We start from the raw sequence: 19,134 nt of genomic DNA on the forward strand, positions 1-19,134 counted from the left end.
AGCAGATATTGTATGGCTGTTTATGATGCAGGCATGAAATTCATCAAGAGGAATTCATAAGTGTTTATTTAATGAGAAAGGGAAGCTGTATTAAAACTTTAAAGGTTGCCAAATACAGCACCTGCGGAAAACTAATTTTTCCCCCTCATGTTTTTGTAATGCATTCCTCAAATGAGGATGTCTTCTCTCATGTAAAAATAGGTTACCCACCATTATGAATGTCTTCAGCACCACCAGGAAATTGCAGAGTAATTAATGATTTCATGGAAATCTTCCTCAGTAACAATTGTATTATTTTAGTGACCATTTCACACCTTTATTTACTGTGATGTCATTCTCCTAGAACCATGAGCCACTTGTCTGCAGTGCTACATACAGTGTGGTGAGAATTAAGAGGATACAGATGTAACAGGTTCATCACAATGCCATAACACCTGATAAACAGGCTTTAAGGTTGAAGTGAATGGACTCCCCGCTTTAAAACAGCGCCTTTTTGTTAACGTGTTATTTGGCCACTTCAACAAATCGCAATGACGGCATGACTTTGTTGCAAGCATTCTCAGATGAAAAGCCAGCATGCTCAGGTTACCTTATGAACAGTCCTTCCAACTTTGAAGCATGCAAGGCTCTGTTGATGTTCAGCAATGAAAGACCTTTTTTTGTGGCACCTGTCTTACACACCAGCCCAGAATCATTGAATATGCACCACTGGAAGCGCCTCCTGTTGAAGCTGCTAAGTCTTCATCTGGTAAAACAATTATTATCATTATGATAATGCAGCAGATCTAAACTGCTGTCAGATGCATCATCTTTTTTTTCTTTGATCGCTTTTGAGTGCGCCAGCAGTTGCCATGGTGAAGGGGAAGATTAATGCAAGTTGAAATTGTAAAAAAAAAAAAACAGCTTTTTAAATGTGCAGCAAAGGTCAGGTGTTTGAAAGCACGTCAGAGCTGGCAGTGATAGCTGGGTTAAGCCCAGTGTGTCTTTCTGTTCAACGTGGAAATCACCAGCTAATTACAATACAGTCTAATTTTTTTTCTGTGTCTGAACAGATACAGCATCACACTACACAACAGATGCTTTGATGGAAGTTGCCTTAAGCGTAATTCAGAGGTGGAGAGCATATGAGAATATGAGACAGGGAAGGGTCAGCTTGGCCCATTGGGGGCATGCAGTGTGCATCAAAAGGAATAAAAACTATGCCTCTCGGCAGCCATGCTGTGTTAAAAGTTCATTTTTGTGCAACATTGCTTAGCTGCTCAATCCAATTTTCATGTGTCAATAAGTGTATGACAGGTGGGTTTGTTGCCTGTTTAAACATTGGCTTAAATCAAGGGAGAGTTGAGGTAGAGTGAATATTGAATATTGTTTTGTATGGACAGACAAATAGCCTGACAGACAGATGGACCAATACAGGTGGTATAACCTCGAGACATGGAGGATGGATGAAAAATGACAGTACTTTGTTGGCTGTGGGCGTGTGTTCTGTGTCGGAGGTGCACGAATGGAGGTCTCTGTGTGTCGACACAGAGTGAAAAATCAGGGTCTGGTCTAATGTGTGCCTCTACATCTGTTGCATTCAGATGCTATTTTAACATGGCGTTGCTTCCTAAATGTGCACTGTGTGGGACAGATGAATGGGAGAGACAGGCTTAGCTCAGTGCTGGGTGCCCCTGTGGACGGCTGAGGTGGTAGCTTTTCTGGTTCTTAGTCACTGCTGTTATGCTGCAAAAGTTGCTCTGCTGAAAATGCTAAGGCCTCTCTCCGACAGCACTGAAGCTGATTGAGCAAAGTACTGACTGTCAGCACTGGCTCAGAAATCCTCTGATGTCTGCCGCTCTATGTGACAGCTAAGATTAGTTTATTGGAGGTTACATGCGTCGTCTTTCCTTGTTTGACAGCTAAAATTGCTAAGACGTCCCAGTTCAGTGAGTGTCGTGTCTGTAACGTTCAGATGATTAAAAATGTATGTTTCATTATGGAGTTATTGGGATTCTTTTTCACTCCAGACAGGAGTAGTGAAACTCCAGTACCGGTCCCAACTGCTTCAAACAACAAAACAAGAACTCAAGAAACAACTTGAGGAATAACGTCGTAATTTAAAAACCGCGACCTTATTTAGCTCTCCCGATATTTCCATCCGCAGTTGAGAGCGCGCTAAATTAGTCTACTTCATGCTTGTCTTCAGACTGGCAAAAATCAATTAGAGGTGACGTCCCGTCGCTCCCGGGCTCCGGCACGAATGGGGGGATGAGTTGGCTCGCCGCTCGCGATGAGTCACTTCTCTCGCTCGCGATGTCGAACCCGGGCGGCTGCAGAGCCTTGCGCCCGCTGCCCGACGTCGATAACCGTCAGCCTCTGTCATCACTGGCCCACCGATCGGCTCGCATCTGGGTTTCTTGTGTTTTTTTGGTAGCGCCAAGGCCGCGGTGTTTGAGAGCCTGATTGGACACGGAGGAAGGGGGGGGTGGAGGAAGGGGGGAGGGGGCGTCCCTGTCTCATCAGTTGTTTTTTATTCTTTGTGTGTAATTCGGTCCTCCTCCCGGCTGTGTAATGCCTGTCGGCTGTGGTCGGACGGACACATCCCAGACAGTCTGAGCTTTTGAGAAGGTCCCCGGGGGGCTGTCAGAGAATTCCCCGCAGTGCAGCTTCCGAGAGATAACAGCCAATCTCCCACAATCCTTTGCCTTGGCTCACAAATTAATTGGCACAGAGGAAAAAAAAAAAGACGTTATAAAAACAACAACAAAAAACGCACCTGTTGAGGCCTCTCTTGTTTACCCGGCTCAGCCAGGGGATCTTCCAGGTGTTTGTTTATTTCCAGCGCTTTGTGCTGCGCTCAGAACTGGGATTTGAAATGGATCTTACACGTAGCTGGACGATTGACTATGGTCTGTGTCTGTGCTCACGGGTGCAGAAAAACAGGCTGGGGGTCAGCGATGTTTTTCAGGGGTCAGCTATTTGTTTGTTTGTTGTATTGAACATGTTTGAAAAGATGTGAATAACAGCATCCATAACAACCACCCCCACCCCGATGCCCCCCCCCCCCCCCCCCCCCAGACCCACAATGACACGCCTACAGCTGTCTACTGCAGGACAGGGACCCTGTTCTATTGGCCTCTCTCCGGGTATCCAGTGTTACCTTGTTCATTTTAAGCACAGATTTTCAGTGCCTAAGTGAGGTAGTTTTACGGATGCTGCTGGTAGTACCTGGAATTGCTGCAGGGCTTGGAAGTGCAGCTCTGCTGGAGCCTTATTGCTTTTCTCCTGATTTGTGCTTCGCAGGCGGAATCCCCTCCACTTCCACTTCATCACAGACTCCATCGCCCAGCAGATCCTGGCCTCCCTCTTCCACACCTGGATGGTCCCGGCCGTCCGCGTGGACTTCTACGATGCCGACGAGCTCAAGGTGGGCCCCACCCATCCCTTTCCAACATTTCTAAAATCTAAAACACAGGTTTCATACATTTTTCAGCACATCACCTTTTTCTCTCTCTGATTTGTCTTTGCTGACAATAAAATCAAGCCAAGTGAAGGTTTTATTTTTAAAGGATTTGCATGTCTGAGGATGTACAGTGATATGGTCACCATGGTCCCCTTGTGGTTCAGTGGCTGTGAAATTACTGTTGCGGAGCTAATACTTAACACCCCAAATCAGTGGTTCCCCAGGGGTAGGGTGACTCAGCCTGGCTGGTGTCCTGCTTGCCCTGGAATCTCGAATGGGCTTTGAAGGAGAGATTAAGTTCAGTGAAGATGGCTAGCATTTCCATTTGCAGATATTACTCATCTTGCAGATATTACTCTGTCACCAAGATCGTCATCAGGCAAATTGTTCCCGTATTATCAAATTTTCTTTTTTCTAATCTTTATTTTTTTGAAGGTGGCAAATTAATGTTTGATATTTCAGAAGAACCCACGTGGTTAGCTAACATTGACCAATCCACAAATAACCCTTTTGTATGCCTTTTGTGACTAAAAATGTACTGTTAATAATCAGTATCATTTCTATTTAAATATGATTTGAATTTCTCATTAAATGTGTGTCAGGCTACGTGTCCAAGAAACAGCGGTGCGTCTGAATAATGGAAAGCCATCGCCTCCCTTTCCATTTTTTTTTTTTTTTTTTTTGCAGTAAAATGGCTTGAGATGGAAGAAATAGGAGTCGGAATAAGACGTTTTGATTCATTCACGGATTTAATTAACGGTTGGAGAGGCGAAGGCAAGCGCTGACAGCCAGGGGTGTCTCAGTACGGGTGATATGCAGTGCAGAGGCAGTTGTTGTGCAGTAGCCACGAGGCAGATCAGCAGGCATTTTCTCATCTCTCATAATGACAGATTATGGTTTTTTTCCCACCCATAAAAGCTACAAATGTAGTTGAATGAGGGATAATTGTTGGTAAATGTAAATGCTGTCTGATTGTTGAGTCACATGGGTGGAATGGAATGGAAGCCTACACACGCCGGGATCGGGCTTACGCGCTGATTAATAGAGGATAATAAATTGATTTAGCAGGCCCCTCTTATCCCAAGCAACTCTCGGGGCTGCAGCGCACGATAAATTAAATAAATATCACAAGAGTGACAAGAACTGAAACAACATAGCTTTTACAGAGCTGCCGTACTTAGAGTGAACGGGTAGCAAGCAGGAAACAGTGCTAATGTAAAGACATATAACCATAGTGCACTAGCAATTATCCCTAAGAGCAACACACCTCGTACCAAAACTGTGATGAAGATTACATCATATTAAATGGTGGAACCTGGTGATGATCTGTAACAGCAACATTACATCCAATATTGGTAATGGGTGCTTTATCTTCTAAGAAGGGCTCTTGAAAAAGTAGGGAGAAGAGCAGTAGGACTGGTTCCAGGTATCAGCCGTATAAGTTATGAGGAGAGACTCAAAGTCTTTAATCTCTTCAGTCTCAGCTAAAGGAGACTCGGGGGATCGTTAGGTTTTTAAATATTTAAAAGGGATTAATAGAGGGGACTACAAAAGCTATTTCCGGATGAGTTTGGTCAGCAGAATAAGAGGACAGGGGTGGAAATCATTTAAAGGTACAAATTGAACTCTGATATTGAGATGTTTTTTTTTGGAGTGGCTTACCAGTATTCATCATGGTAACAGACACCCTTGGAGTGTTCAGGACTAGGTTTGAAACAGGGTGCACTCTATACTGTTGTCATTCTTACATGCCTTGCTGGGCTGAATGGACTCTTCTTGTTACTATGTGTGTTACAGTCGGAAGTGTCATGGATCCCCAACAAGCACTACTCTGGGATCTACGGACTCATGAAGCTGGTGCTGACAAAGACCCTGCCCCCCGACCTGCAGCGTGTCATCGTCCTCGACACTGACATCACCTTTGCCACCGACATCGCCGAGCTGTGGGCCGTCTTCCACAAGTTCAAAGGTACCTCGTCCTCCTGCGGCGCCCCCAGCCTCGCAATTTCACTCACCATCATGCTTCATGACGTTCTGCTGATTACAGTTGGGGCTTTGAGGCTGATTGAGCTGCCTCTTAACCCTTTGGTGGCTGGCCGTGCTGAACAGTGCTTTGGATTCTGAAACTCGGGCACATGTGTGTGTTAGGAGTAGCACTGGATCAGAGCTGAGCCTGTAGCTGTAAGTGGATTGGAAGCAGCTCTCTGGCTTTGCCATCATTCCCAGCTTTTAGGTCACCTCCTTCCCTGCCCTCTCTGCGCGGCGGTGCTTTTTGCCAAGGCCTTTAAGTGCTTCATAAAATCGTGAAGTGTAAAGTGCCAGAGAATCGTCCTGATGTCTTTAAACATATTTCAGCTTGGACTCAGCTGGGGAAGGCCTATAAAACCCATAAAGGCATTGTCTTCTGTGACGAATGGGTGTGCGCGCTGGGTTTTATTAAGCCTATTTCTGAAGAATCTGACTCACCCTAAAGGTGCAGTCTATTTTTACTGTGCCACGCACAGCATTATTGTTATTATTCCATGATTTGGCTGGAGATTTTGTCCCAGGTGGTCAGGGTTTAGTGCCCATTCATTTGCAGCCTGGTCTCCCTTTGGGGTTTGAACAGGCAGCCCCTCGGCTTTGAGTTCGCAGCCCCAAGCGGCCGTCTGCGCAGCTGCCTTGAAGCAGTGACGCAGGAAGGAGTGCCACAAGAGGGCTCGTTCTGCTCCCTGCAGCAGGGGATTCTGGGATAGCCGCGTTGTCGCTTGTGCGGAAATGAGCAGATTGCCTAGGCTGTAAAGAGACAGGGGTAGTGATCAGAGGAGGTGGGGGGGGGGGGGATTGGGGGGGCCCTAGAGAGATTTATGAGCCCTGCTATCCCACAGTGCAGTGCAGCAAGTCGGGGGGCTGGGCGCAATCTTAATTAAGACCGAATTCCTCAGGGCCGCCTCACTCCTCTGTCTTGCCACCCACTCAGGCTCTCCATTCTCAGACTGCCAACGTATACGCCAGTGGCGTGCCGTCAGTGCCCACAGGAGTATTCCACACGCGGGCCGCCCTCGGTCCGCTTTAGGGCCTGCTGTCACCCCCGGTGTGTTATTGTGGCCTACAGCAGTGAACCCCCAAATGGCACGCTTAGCACCGCAGTGAAAAATAGTCTCACATATGGCTCGAAAATCACAGCCAATTACAAAACAGTTAAGTCCTGAGAGAACAAAGAGTACCACAGCTCCACAGCTACTCAGCCACCCCCGCTCCCCTGCAGAACTGCAGGTGCTGATTTAGGAGTACGCCCCGGTGGGCAGTGGGCAGGCCTCTAGTTTACGGGGCCCGGAGGGGGTCTTATTGATGGCTGGCCGAGCCCTGTCTGCCTCGCGCCCCCACAGTCATTACTCTGGCGCTTCGCCTCATTCCTCAATGCCAAAAACCATTGTGGGAGGGAACCCAGTTCATAGATGATGCCCCCAGTTCTTGCCCCGCCCCCTGCTATACACCAATCAGGGACTCCCATCATCCACGCTGGTTTTTTTTTTTTTTTATTATACCTGCAGTGATTTATTCAGTCATCCTCCAAGGCAAACTCCTCTTCAGTACTTCTTTCTGTCTGTGGGACTGGGCTTGATGAATGGCGGTGTAAATCTGGACGGTTTTGTAAGACTTCTGACAGGGCTCGTGGGTCAAGGGGAGCATGGTGCAGTTCCCTTTCATTAATGGTAAATCAAGTGACAGCAGCACATTTTTTCCCCAGGAAACTATCAGGACGAGTTTGGATGGCAGTGCAATAAAGAACTCATCTTGGGAAACAGTGTGAACTGGTGTTCTGGACCAAAAGGCCATGGGTTTAAAGCTTGGGTTGTGTACAGTTACCCAAGGTGTTTTACTGGAAAAGCTATAGTATGAATTAGGTGTATACTGTAAATGTTGCAGGGGTTCATTATTATTTTCCACTATTGGCCATTTTCAAGTAAATCGTAAAGTGTGAAATAATGGGCCAGCCGAGAGTTTTCCCACTCATGGCCAGCCTGAGCTTGGTGGAAGCCCTCACGGGCTGTCGGAATCCAATGGCATCCAGTTGCCCTAGGCCTCCATGGATGTGGGCAGCCACTGATTGGTTGGTTGGGTCAGAAAAATGTTTTGTGTCTCTGTCCCAGCCATCTGTGTCATCTATTCTTCTACATCACTCCATAGGCATGAGCTGTTGAGTTCTGTGTGTGGGGACTCTTCGCAATGTGACTGCGTATGACTTGTCATGTATGAGGTAATGTAATCTTCAGCAGCATACTTGACTTTAGCTATACTCAAACTGGAAGCAGTCTATGGCAAGTAGTAGTATCTTATATTAGGTCCCGGTGATGTCATTTTGCTTGAAATCTATTGGCTTTGTACCTTGCACATAGAAACTGTCTCCTTACACATCTCTTACACAGGTTGTATGTAGATAGATATTTTCACAGGGATGAATGTGGATTACAGGCCACCTGTTTGGGAATAGTATAGTGATATTTACAGTAATAAGTCAAAAATGGAAGTTATGTCTGAATGAGAATCCTAATATGGTAAACGTAAGTATGCGTAGGATAGAGGCAGGGCTTTTTTTTCTTTTAAATCTCAGTGCACCAAAACAAAAGTTTTCTTTCAAAGCCAGCGATCAAAGACAGGCATTCTTTGCAGTGGAAGTTTTGAGGATGATTTGGGTCGCGCCTCCCATTCAGATTCCGAATCCCCGGCGTGTCACTTCCCCAAACTGAAGCGCCTGCCATGGCGGCTGAGTCACCTGACACGGGGTCCCTCCCACCGCGACGCCGCCTCTCCGACTGCCGCTCTGAGGACGGCTCTGACACGAGAGTCTCCAAACGTCCCCCTCAAGGCCCCCCGTTCCCTCCCACGATGCACCGCTACTGCGACTGTAGCGGGGAAGAGATGACAGCTGTTGCAGATCAAGGAGCGCGTCACTTCAGGAGCGGAGCGGCAGCTGCTTTTGATTTGGCGGCGCGGGTGAGCGTGTAGCTGCGTTTCATCTGGTGTGCCGCTGAAGAACGCACCGCCTGTCAGGGCGGGGTGTCGATCCCGCGCCACGTACTGCACTGCTGGCGTGTGTGGGAGACAGAGGATGATGGCCATTCAGCGATCACCCAGTGCTGCTGAAGTCTTTAGTATTGTCATTATTGTCATTTTTATGAGTAGCCATTAGAGTGATGGCTAGCGCTAGTGTTAATAATCACATTGCTGGATAGTTTACTGTTTCTATAAAGAGTAAGAGTAAATCTCCCATATACAAGTACATAAGTACATTTTTACTGTATACATATATGTTGATATATTAATGTAGAAAAAGTATGGTAAAGTATTCAGGTGAAAATGTAGGTCTGTATCAAATTGATGCTTGGGTTATGTGTTGAGTCATATGAAATAAGCTAATTAATATCTGAAAATTTAAAGCAGGGATTAGTGCTTGTACAGATATACAAGCTGCTTTTCATACTTTGTATCTCCTTCAAAGGGAACTTTTTTTCTGAAAATTTTTTGGCACTTGTGATGGTACTAAAATATGTATATTATGACGTGTGCGGTGTGTTTAAAAAGGATTTAGTAATATGTATTTATATGTATGTTTTGGTGATCCGGCAGTGGGAATGTGACACCAAGCAGCTGTACATGAATGCTGTGCACTGACCCAGAATGACAGCACTCCCCTAGCGTGTAGGTTAGGCTCAGTAAGCTCACATGGCTGGTGATCAGGACCCAGGAGGGGTGCCCTGACCTGTGCCTGAATACTCTGAGGCCCCCGAGTGATTCGCCCCTCTATGTAGGGCGGCTGGCTCGCTTAGCCTGTTTCCATTAAAATGTAAATGCAGCGCTAAATTAGCCCATGCCTTGGAAGACCAGCACGCTCAGGGAGTTTAGCTGGATGTCAATTGTTGCGGGTGGCACCTCATGGCATTTGCTGGTGTTTTGATCTCCCCCCAACCCGCCTGCACTCACAGCCTGCCCTAGATTCGTGTCGTCCCTGGCGAACCCGTCTGTTGGTCACGGTGGCACGTCAGAGGGATGTCGTCGTCACCTGTGGGTCTTTAGCTGCGTGTGGAGTGGTGACCTCGTTCACCGACCGCCGTGCGCAAATCAGGCTGCACCCGCTGCCAAGGAGCGGCGTACCGTTAATCTCAGGGGAAAGCAGGGAACAGGACACCGCCAGCCTTGGGCAACTGACCAATCAGTGCCTGTGAGATTCACTATCATCAATCTTACTGCCAATTAGAGAATGGCCCAAAAAAAAAGAAAGTTTGGAGACCATGTGTTTAATTAGTGACGTGATGAGGTTGGCAAACAGGAGGATATGCTCTGATCCAAAAGCCTGGTTTATGCGTGTGTTTTATTCACAAGCTGACAAAAAAAGGCAAAAAAGTGACAGTGAAATTGCCTTCTCTACAAGCACAAGGCTTTGGGAGTAGCAGGCAACCTGCTGAAATTCTATAATTTGTAGCCAACTCCCCCAACCCCCCCTTCATTCAGTGGGGGGGGGGGGTTGATTATCCAATGCCAGATAGGAATACCCATGCGCAGCATCCCCCCCCCAAATCATCTTTCACCTGCCTCTGAATAACCAAAAGCATCTGGCAGGAATCTGCATGCCGTTACTGTACTGGACATGGGTATTGCGGTCAGGGTGACTGTGGTTTCAGTGCCAGTATCTGAGGATGTGCTGGCTCCACCCAGGCTGTAGATCTACAGTGGCCCTCGCTGTGGCCTGCCTGTGCCCCTAACGTGGTTGTGCCGCCCACCCCTCGCTCCCCACGCCGGCTGCTGCGTGGGAACAGTTGGGCAGGTGTGTGAGCGCTGGAGCAGATGAAGGGATCGGGGGGGATTGGGGGGGTGGGGTTGGGGGGGGGGTGGGCCTGCATTCTCCAGCCTTCACAGCGTATTTATAGCTCACCGCTTAGACACTCTGCTGAGGAGTCTCCATATAATGCGTTTGGTGGCAGAGTGAATGTGCTTTTTATTTTTTACTGTTATTATAAGAAGCAAGCAAGCACATTTTCTTTCTCTCTCTCTCTCTCTCTCTCACACACACACACACACAAACACACACATTTGCATGTAGATCCACAAAACTCCCCCAAAATCCACTCTTCTCCTTTTGTCAAAACAAAACAAGAAAATGTTACAATATTAGGGCAGCAGTCTGCAGTTATGGAGTGGCAGTTACAGCAAATGACTATGGGGTCCTGAATGCCTGTGCTTTGAGTCTCAGGCGGTGCACCACTCTAAACCAGACACAGCTCTTACATAAAATGCCATGAGGGTGTGAAAGATGTGTGTGTCACACATTTTGCTACAAAGATTGCAATTAGGCTTATATAACCAAAAGTCACCTCTGTGTCATTTAGCGTTTGTGTGTGCGTGTGCGCGTGTGTGTGTATCTGTGCATGTGCGTGTGTGTGTGTATCTGTGCGTTTGTGTGTGTGTGTGTGTGTGTGTGTGTGTGCGTGCGCGGGAGTGTGTCTGTATGCTTTTTTCTGCTTACTTTATCTGGCTGCCTCTATCTCGGCTGCACCTTCCGCATACAGCAGCGCTCAGTGACAGTGCATTTTAATGATGCAAATCTGCTGACTCTGACACCATTTCTCGCTTGTCACAGATGGATAGATTGATCAGTGTGTTACAGAATGAACTATACAGAACCCCCGCCAGCCCCCCCTCTCCAAACCACCACATTCAAATAAATTAAAATGTGTGCAAAGTCATTTGGAAGGGCTTATTTTCTCATTACCCAGTTATTTGAAAATGTATCCAGGAAAGCTGCACGCTGGATGAAAAGGCAAAGACTGTCGCATTTACAATTATACAAAGCGTTCGGGTCAGATTACATTTTCAGTTGTTTCACACAGGCTGGTTATTTATTCATTAAGATCAAAAGCCGTCTACACAGAACCTCTCTGAGTTCAATCAAAGCGCTGACAGACGGTAATACAATAATTCATGCCCACTTTGTGAGGCGTCATCACATTTGGCGTACCTGACAGCTCCTCCATCTGATAAAGAGTAATAAGTTCATACGGCACCATAATTGCTACCGTGAAAACCCATCTGTGTCATTTTTTTTTTTTTTTTTAAGTCAAGCATTCGTGAGAGAGGTGAGTTGGCCAGAGTGCAGGCCTGCTAATGGAAAAACATGTTTCAAAGCGAGATTGTGCAGGGGTGGGTTTACCACTCCCGGTGCGTGGCACTTTGAACCACTCCAGGTCTTAGTAGCAGCAGATTACTGCACTGAGGGGAAGCCACCTGCAGGCAGCCTCCACGCCGTACGCTAACCTGCTTTTAGTAAAACCCAGAATGCCCTCAAACTGCTGTGCATTAGCAGGGCTATTTCCGCCCCTCTTTCGGATCACTCAGGGGAATGCTTGCTCCCTGTTAAAGTCGTGGAGGTAAAACGGCAGCGCGGCTTAAGGCAGGCTGTTTGAATGCGCGCGGATTTATGGACGGGCACGCTGCGGTCCGCGTTCTCTCCCACCTTCTGACGGACGGTTTTGCCGTGTGAGAGACTGAGGAAAAACGCAGGGGTAAATGTGGCCCGGGGAGTATCAATCTCAGCCCCGTTAAGGAGATGGAGTGCGTCTGCTTTCGATAAGTCGCTTCCCTCAAGAAAGGGCAAAAAAGCACCGCAGTCACCGCAGGAGGTGGGTGGATGGGGGGCGTGGAGCCAGGTTGATTAAGTACCATTTGTCGGGGCAAATCACCTTGAAATTTAGATCTTAGATTATCAGTTCATTATTCACAGCTAAGTCTGAGTGGCGGGGATCATCGATCTTCTTGCGATGCTTTATCCTACTTGGTGCTCTCCACCGCTGTCTGGTCTCCAGCCACCACCATCGGGGCGGGGGCTGCAACATGGAGGGCAGAAAACAAGGGATGCTGGGAACATGACTTTGCCCAAGTTAGAGGGCTTGTTGTTAGGCTGTACTGTTGTTAGGCCGTCCATTCCATCAAACAGATGCAACAAGCTGCTAAATGTAGAACTGGAGTATAAGACAAGTGCGGATGGGAGGGCAGAAGGGGAAGTGGGGCCATTATATCTGCTAAGAGCGATACAGGGTCTGTTTTCCCCTTTGTCCTAAATTTACACCTCCTATCCAATCCCGTTGCAGCTGAGCCTGTCAGGTTTCCTTGAAATCGGACAGTGGAGGGTAGTAAACCCTGAAATGGGTGACGCTATCATATACAATCGATGGCTTAGTGATTTGCACCAATCATAGTGTTTTGCCGCAGAAATCGACATCTTTTGATCGGTTTGTACAGGTCAGAGCCACACGTTATTGGGCTTCGTGACTTCACTGCTCGGTGGCTAGGATTTAACACGCAACAGCATTGGATTGAAATTGAATGGGGATGGGTCCATCTCTGCTCTGTGAGAACGGGATTTAGAGAGTGTGGGGTACATTGAGACCTTGCAGGGGCATGGGAGGAAACTGGATTAAACAGGATGGACTGTTTCTTCCAGCTCTGGCTGTTCCTGTTGGCCCAGCGTGACGCTTCTTCTCAGTACTGCCCTGCTTTATAATCAAGGAGATGCCCCACCAAGCAAGAAATGGACAGCCCTGCAAAAGGCACTGTAATGAAGGAGTAAACCAGAGGTCATACAGGGCCATTTTTAGTAAATGGATATAAGCAGATGCCAATGAACTGTGTACATATGAGCCTAAACAATGTCACAAACCATGGGATTTTGTACGGTAAATATAGTTTTTATGACATGATTACAAAAGTGTCTTTAATTTATGCTGTGTGTAAATTCTGACACTGATCTTCTCCACCCAAACAATGCGGCAGTCTGAACTCCTCACAGGGCCAGATGAACACCTCAGAGGAAGTGCTGTAGAGTTTGTTCTGTAAAATTAGATGGATTTATTGTGTTCTGCTAGGTTTTGATAGCTTTGGTTTGGCGTTTTAGGGCGTGGACAGAACTGCAAGTTAGTGAGCTGTAGGGCAATTCCACCTTTCTCTCCCACCTTAATGAATTGACTGTCTGCACATCTCCTCCACTTTATCAGGGAAAAACCGTTGACAAAGGAGAAACGTTAGAGAGACGTCACACTTGCGCAGCGCCGACAGAAAAACCATCAATCCCCTTCAAGCGCCCGGCGCGCGGCGGAATCGGGTGGTGGGAGTCGCTGGCGGTGCCGGATAACGTGCGGCCGGACCTTTCGCTCCTCCGCAAACGTGATTAATAAGAGGACGTGGATTCCATTCCCTCTCCGCCCAGCCCCGGCCCTCAGAGCGGGGAGATTAATCATGCTCGCATTGTTAACATTTTCACTGCGAATGGGGTCACAACGGGCCAAAAAGACTTCAGGATGAGCTGTAACATGTGATGAGAGAGAGAGTGAGAGAGGTAGAGACGGAGGGAGAGAGCAAGGGCCCTGGAAGGCTTCCTCTCTCTGAAGGCAGCCTTTATCATCAGGCTTGACTTTCAGCACTCTGTGCTTGAAAATACGCGGCCTTGGCCACTGCCATGTACGTGGTGGCATGCGCTGCTGGCTTTTTTAATGAGCTGCTCCCCTTCACCCAAGGCCTCTGGTGCATGAATATTTAGAGACCTCTCAGAGGCAGCTGATGTCCTCCCTCCACGAGCAGGGTGTCCCACGTTTTCCTGTCAATCACTTTGATTACCGGGACTGACACGGCTGCCCTCTGATTTCAGAGCGCCGCCGGCGCGAATGACATTGAGCGCTTAGATCGGCGGCGCGCTCTCGCTCGCGGTGACACCGATGCCATGGAAATGAACTGTTGATTTAAGGCTTGATGTTGTGAGCGCAGAGCTCTGCGGGATGGCCATTAACGACCGGTGCGCTGGTTTGCCCCTGTCTGCTGCTCCTGCAAAAAACAAAATCAGCGTTAAAGTGCAGCGCAGCACAGATTTCTGTAAACAAAGGCCCAAGACAAATGAATTGAAGAACAGTCCCTGATGGTAAGGCGTAACAGTTGCACACTGCCAGACAGAGAGGCGTAACAGTTGCATGGTGCTTACTCAAAAGACATGATGCTAGAACTCATGCTTGCAGAACACATTGGCTGGGCCAAGAGGAAGTTGCATAAAGGAAGTCGGGCCAGGCAGTTCAGCTGTGCCAGCGTTTGCAGGTTAGCAGAGGCCGGTGAGAAGAGAACCCATTACCACGGATCTCTTCCTCATTTAATGGGCAGTTCAAAAACCTGACATAAAGTCACTCAAATGCATATTTAAGGAGGGAATTCAATCTAACCGCTATGGTACTTTGCCCTTTATATTACAAAGCAAATTTAAACAGACAATGCATTTTTTTAAAAATCCTTACACAAAATCATTTCTAAAAAGCCAGCTGACACCGAAATGCACATTTACACAGTTCAGTAAAAACCTAACCCTGATTGATGCTGATTTCAGCCGGAGTGGCCGGGTTTCCTGCTCTGGCGTAGAGCAGTCATCTCTCTTTGTTTTGAAGGTGTAATTGGCAGTTGGGGCTCTGATTTCTGACCCAGGGACAGGATTGTGCTGCAGTGTCAGATTCACCTGTGGGGATGCCTCAGATCATTAGACTCCTGCTGAATCCTCCTGGCTAGAGTGTGGCAACTGTCGCGTGGGCAGCTATCAAGGTTGCAGTCAAAACAAAAGCTGTGGAGGCAGCAATAAAGATTGTGTCTGCCTGTCTTAAAGAGCCCCGCTGTTTTCTTTTGTACGTCTTAACACACGCATAGATGTAGTCTCATAATATCCGGTACTTGCATGAATTTAAGCTCTTTCTCCTGGGCCAGAGGAGCTCTCATGAATTCATGCGTACAGGGATTAGATATTGAGGCTTCATTAACCCTGAGTGTGTGGAGCTACCATCTGCTGTCAGTCACTAGTATGATCCAGTGAGAAGACTTTTATTTTGTAGAAATATACTGTGATTGGTTAAAAGCAGTGAGTCATTGACAAAATGGCTCATTTCCCGTACTCATATCCCAGCCCACCTTCTGTCCTATTTTCATTGCAGTCTTTCTTGAAAGAGTAACTTTGTCAAACGAACCCTGTAAATATCGCCTGAATATCATCCCTGATTTCATGCTGTCAAAAAATTGAAATAATTTACAGGGCTCCTCTCTAATTTTAGGCAATAAATGAATGTCGGTAGCACTTTAATTTACAGCTTTGACACCACCTCATTTCGGAGTTGTTACTTTGTTCTCTGTGTCTGTGTAACGAGTTACACACTCCAGAGGAAGTCAAAGTAACCACAGCTTAACAAGCAGGGTTTGACAATACAGAGAATCTGGCACTGAGCCAATGTGCCAGTAACATTTGAAACTTAATTGGCATCAGCCCCACAGCATGTGCGCATGCAGATGGAAACTTTTGCTAGATTTTAGCTGTTTTTTTGATCAAGTTCTGGAGCTTTAAGAATGAACATTACTCATAATTTATTGTCCACCATCTCTTTTGTGAGGTAGCCACCATTTCAGCCCCATTTTACCCTGTATTATTGCACTGTCATCTTCAACAGTAAAGTACAAGTGCTGGGCTGTTTCCATGCTCCGTTGCTCCTTTCACCTTTTGCCGTTCAGCAGAGATTGACTCGTTATCCGTCTTTGTTCTATTGCTTTTTTGTCTGTGTTTTGTTTTTGTCCTCACCTGTTCGCTCCTGTTTTCTTGTTATTCCTCTGTGGTCACCTCATTGATTTCTCCAGAGCTGCGCGGGTGCGCGCGGCTGAAACTGGCGGAGGGAAAGATAGGGCAGTCAATTAAAAGCGGGCGTCAGACGGGGCCTGGTGAGAGTGATGGTGCGGGCGCCGTGGCAGCGGATGCGCTGGCTTTGAGGGGGACAGGAGTAATTCAGTGGCTCTGTCATTGGCGACCTTGGAGCATCCTTCATCTATATCAGCACCGGTGTTTCAGCAGAAAACTCCCGCGCCGATACGGATCTCCCTCCGCTTCCTCAGATTTAATTAAATTAAGATGTGATAAGTTTCCCATTCACCTGTCTTAACTGTGGCCATTTCCAAAAGACAGTGGATGGATTACCTGCAAATGGAGGCATTTTAAAAGGGCCTCTAAAAAGAAAAGGAGGAAACTGCACCGTTTGAATTCCTAATGCTCTCTAAGCCGTTTTTCTAAATCTCCAGATAGCTGCTATTGACTTCCAATGAAACACAACATCTGATGTGAGCACTGATACTCACAAAAGCAACATTATCGAGCATGCAAAGCTGAGAAAAGTTACAGTATGAGGATGCTGAAGTACAAATCTGTCTATTGATTTGATAGCAGGGGTTTGTGGCACATTTGGTGCCTTCAGGTCCATCTTTTTCATGGCCCTGTGAGCCGCCAGTACTTTAATTCAAACAAGCGAATTATACTGTGCATAATTAAGAATTGGTTTTACACCAATGGGGATTTCTCTCATCACACCTCTCTGGACAAAAAAAAACATAAAAAACAAAACAAAGGACTACATTGATTTCTTTGCTTCACCCCACTGTATTGGATGTAAATTATCCCTGTTTCACCATTTAAAGGGGAAATATCCAGCTGGCCCTGACAGAAAGTTCCAAAACCTCCATCAAATCTAGTTCCAGGATCTAGTTCTGGGATCCAGTGTCAGCCAGGATCTGGGTCCAAACCACTCAGGCATAAATGCAGCTGGCCTGAACTCCCATCCATTAGCTTGGTCCCACATCCCTCCGATGCAGTATTTTTGATTCAGCCCCATTGGAATATACCTCCTTTGTCCAGACTTTGCACTTGGCAGTATATTGGCTTATGAAATTTAGAGCGCAAGCTCAGCATTCGCCATCAGACTTTCCAAACTGTGTTTTTTCCCCCCTCAGAGCCTGAGGAAAGACTTCACGCAGCATGAAAGACTCCTGCTGAAAATGTTGTTTTTACTGTTGCGCCTTTTACCCCTCATTTCCAACCAATGAATAATTAAAGGAATGAGCCGAGAGTAAATGCCAGCCTCTGTCTTTGAGGCGTGTCCGACGGTCTCCGGAAACGCGCGTCAGTCAAAACTAATCGCCGAGGACCACCTTTAAACTCGCATTGCCGCCGGAAGACGCCTTGCTCCGTTTCGGCGTGCCTAATTGTCACACTCGGCTGTCACCTTGAGAGTGGTGCTGCGGAGCTGTTGTTAAATTATTTAAAGGGCTGTCTGCCGAGCTCTGCCTGGTCCACTAGGCCCACATTAATCTTCCTTACAGCCTTCATTAAACCCATCGCTTGTGCCCATCCTCCATCGCACGCCCCCCCCATCCCCGTTTCTCCTCACTTTTCTCGGTTCGGCTTTGTCTCGCTCGGTCTGTCTGTGTCCACAACACTGTTGCCACAGAGCCCCCATTTCTGTCTACCATTCCCAGGTTGGATACTCCCCTAGGTACCCTTGCCCTATCAGGAGTGTTGGACTCTGCCACAGTCTACTGGTGAGGCCTCTCCTGTCCACGCTAAGCAGCCACATTCCAGTCGCTTTTAAGCTACTGATGTTCAACTGTCATATAGCTACATAACTGGATTCAGCTGTGTCCAAAGTCTGCTAAGTGTGCTAAAGATGTGTGCTAAAGGAATGGGATGAAAACTGGGGTGAAAATAAAAGGCTGTTTAATTATGATTATGCTTTTTTAATGACAAAGGATTGCTTTTAAAGAGCACTTTTCCAGGACGTCACAGCTTTTGCACTGAAGGGGTTGGGGGTGGGCATCTCAGCCTCCACCAATGTGTAATACACTTTGGGGTTCGCACCAGAGTGCTCTCCATTTCACAGCAGAATGCTCACCATTTCACACTAGAATGCTTGCCATTTCACACCAGAACGTTCACCACACATTGGCTGAGGTGTGAAGGGAGTTAAACTGGGGGATTATTAGACAACAATAAAAGATAAACCCCGTATGTAGCCTTTATGTAGGCCAACTGACTCTTCAGCAACCTCTCCTGACCAAACAGTATAACGAGAGAGTGCAACCTATCGTCATGTCACAGTAGCAGATGTGACATCCCTTCTTCTCTTTTTCTCTGTTGTTCAGGACAACAGGTGTTGGGGCTGGTGGAGAACCAAAGTGACTGGTACCTGGGAAACCTATGGAAGAACCATCGCCCATGGCCTGCCCTGGGAAGAGGCTTCAATACAGGTGAGAATTGATGCAGTGCACAAATAGCATGTTCAGCATAGCTCGCTAATGGAATAGCCCTGCAGGCATTTCAGCTGTTTTCTGCACACTCAGAGCTGTGTTTAATTCAGCAGGTCCAGCCCTGATTGTCTTCAGCACATTGCTTTTCCATTTCTAGCAGTCATTTTAAACCGAGGCATACAGGCAACAGTGAATATATTTTATGCAAGGTTGCTTTGCTGTAACTGGAGTTGAAGCAAACATTTGCTGTCTCCTTTGAACCAGTAGGGGGAATTTTTTGCATTAAACCAAGGGGAAAAAAGATTTTTTTTCTTACTTTTTCGATGAAAGCCACGGAAGACTGATAGAGCAGTAGATTGTGTTCCATTACAGTCTCTTGCACATTTCTTGCATTTTTTTCTCATGTAATTCAGTGAGTCTTTACTGCTGAGAGACTTGTGGGCCTCTCACAGCACAGCCCCTTACTGGAGCTGTGAAGTATGATGTTAATCTTTGTATTGACTATAACTCAAAACAAACACAGGTTAGCTGTCTTTATGGCCAGAATCGGGAGGAACCTAACAGCATTTCACAGT

General features: G+C 47.0%; 1 protein-coding gene across 1 annotated transcript in view; it reads left to right on the forward strand.

Moving 5' to 3' along the window:
* The window catches only part of large1 (LARGE xylosyl- and glucuronyltransferase 1), a 77,806-nt gene that overhangs the window by 37,254 nt on the left and 21,418 nt on the right, over positions 1-19,134 (forward strand). Inside the window, exons 5-7 of the mRNA XM_036520454.1 lie at positions 3,286-3,409; positions 5,243-5,414; positions 18,455-18,559. Of these exons, the coding sequence (XP_036376347.1) occupies positions 3,286-3,409; positions 5,243-5,414; positions 18,455-18,559 (401 nt within the window). The remainder of the gene's footprint in view (positions 1-3,285; positions 3,410-5,242; positions 5,415-18,454; positions 18,560-19,134) is intronic.

Source organism: Megalops cyprinoides, chromosome 25, assembly GCF_013368585.1.
Source record: "Megalops cyprinoides isolate fMegCyp1 chromosome 25, fMegCyp1.pri, whole genome shotgun sequence".
NCBI classification, from domain to species: domain Eukaryota; kingdom Metazoa; phylum Chordata; class Actinopteri; order Elopiformes; family Megalopidae; genus Megalops; species Megalops cyprinoides.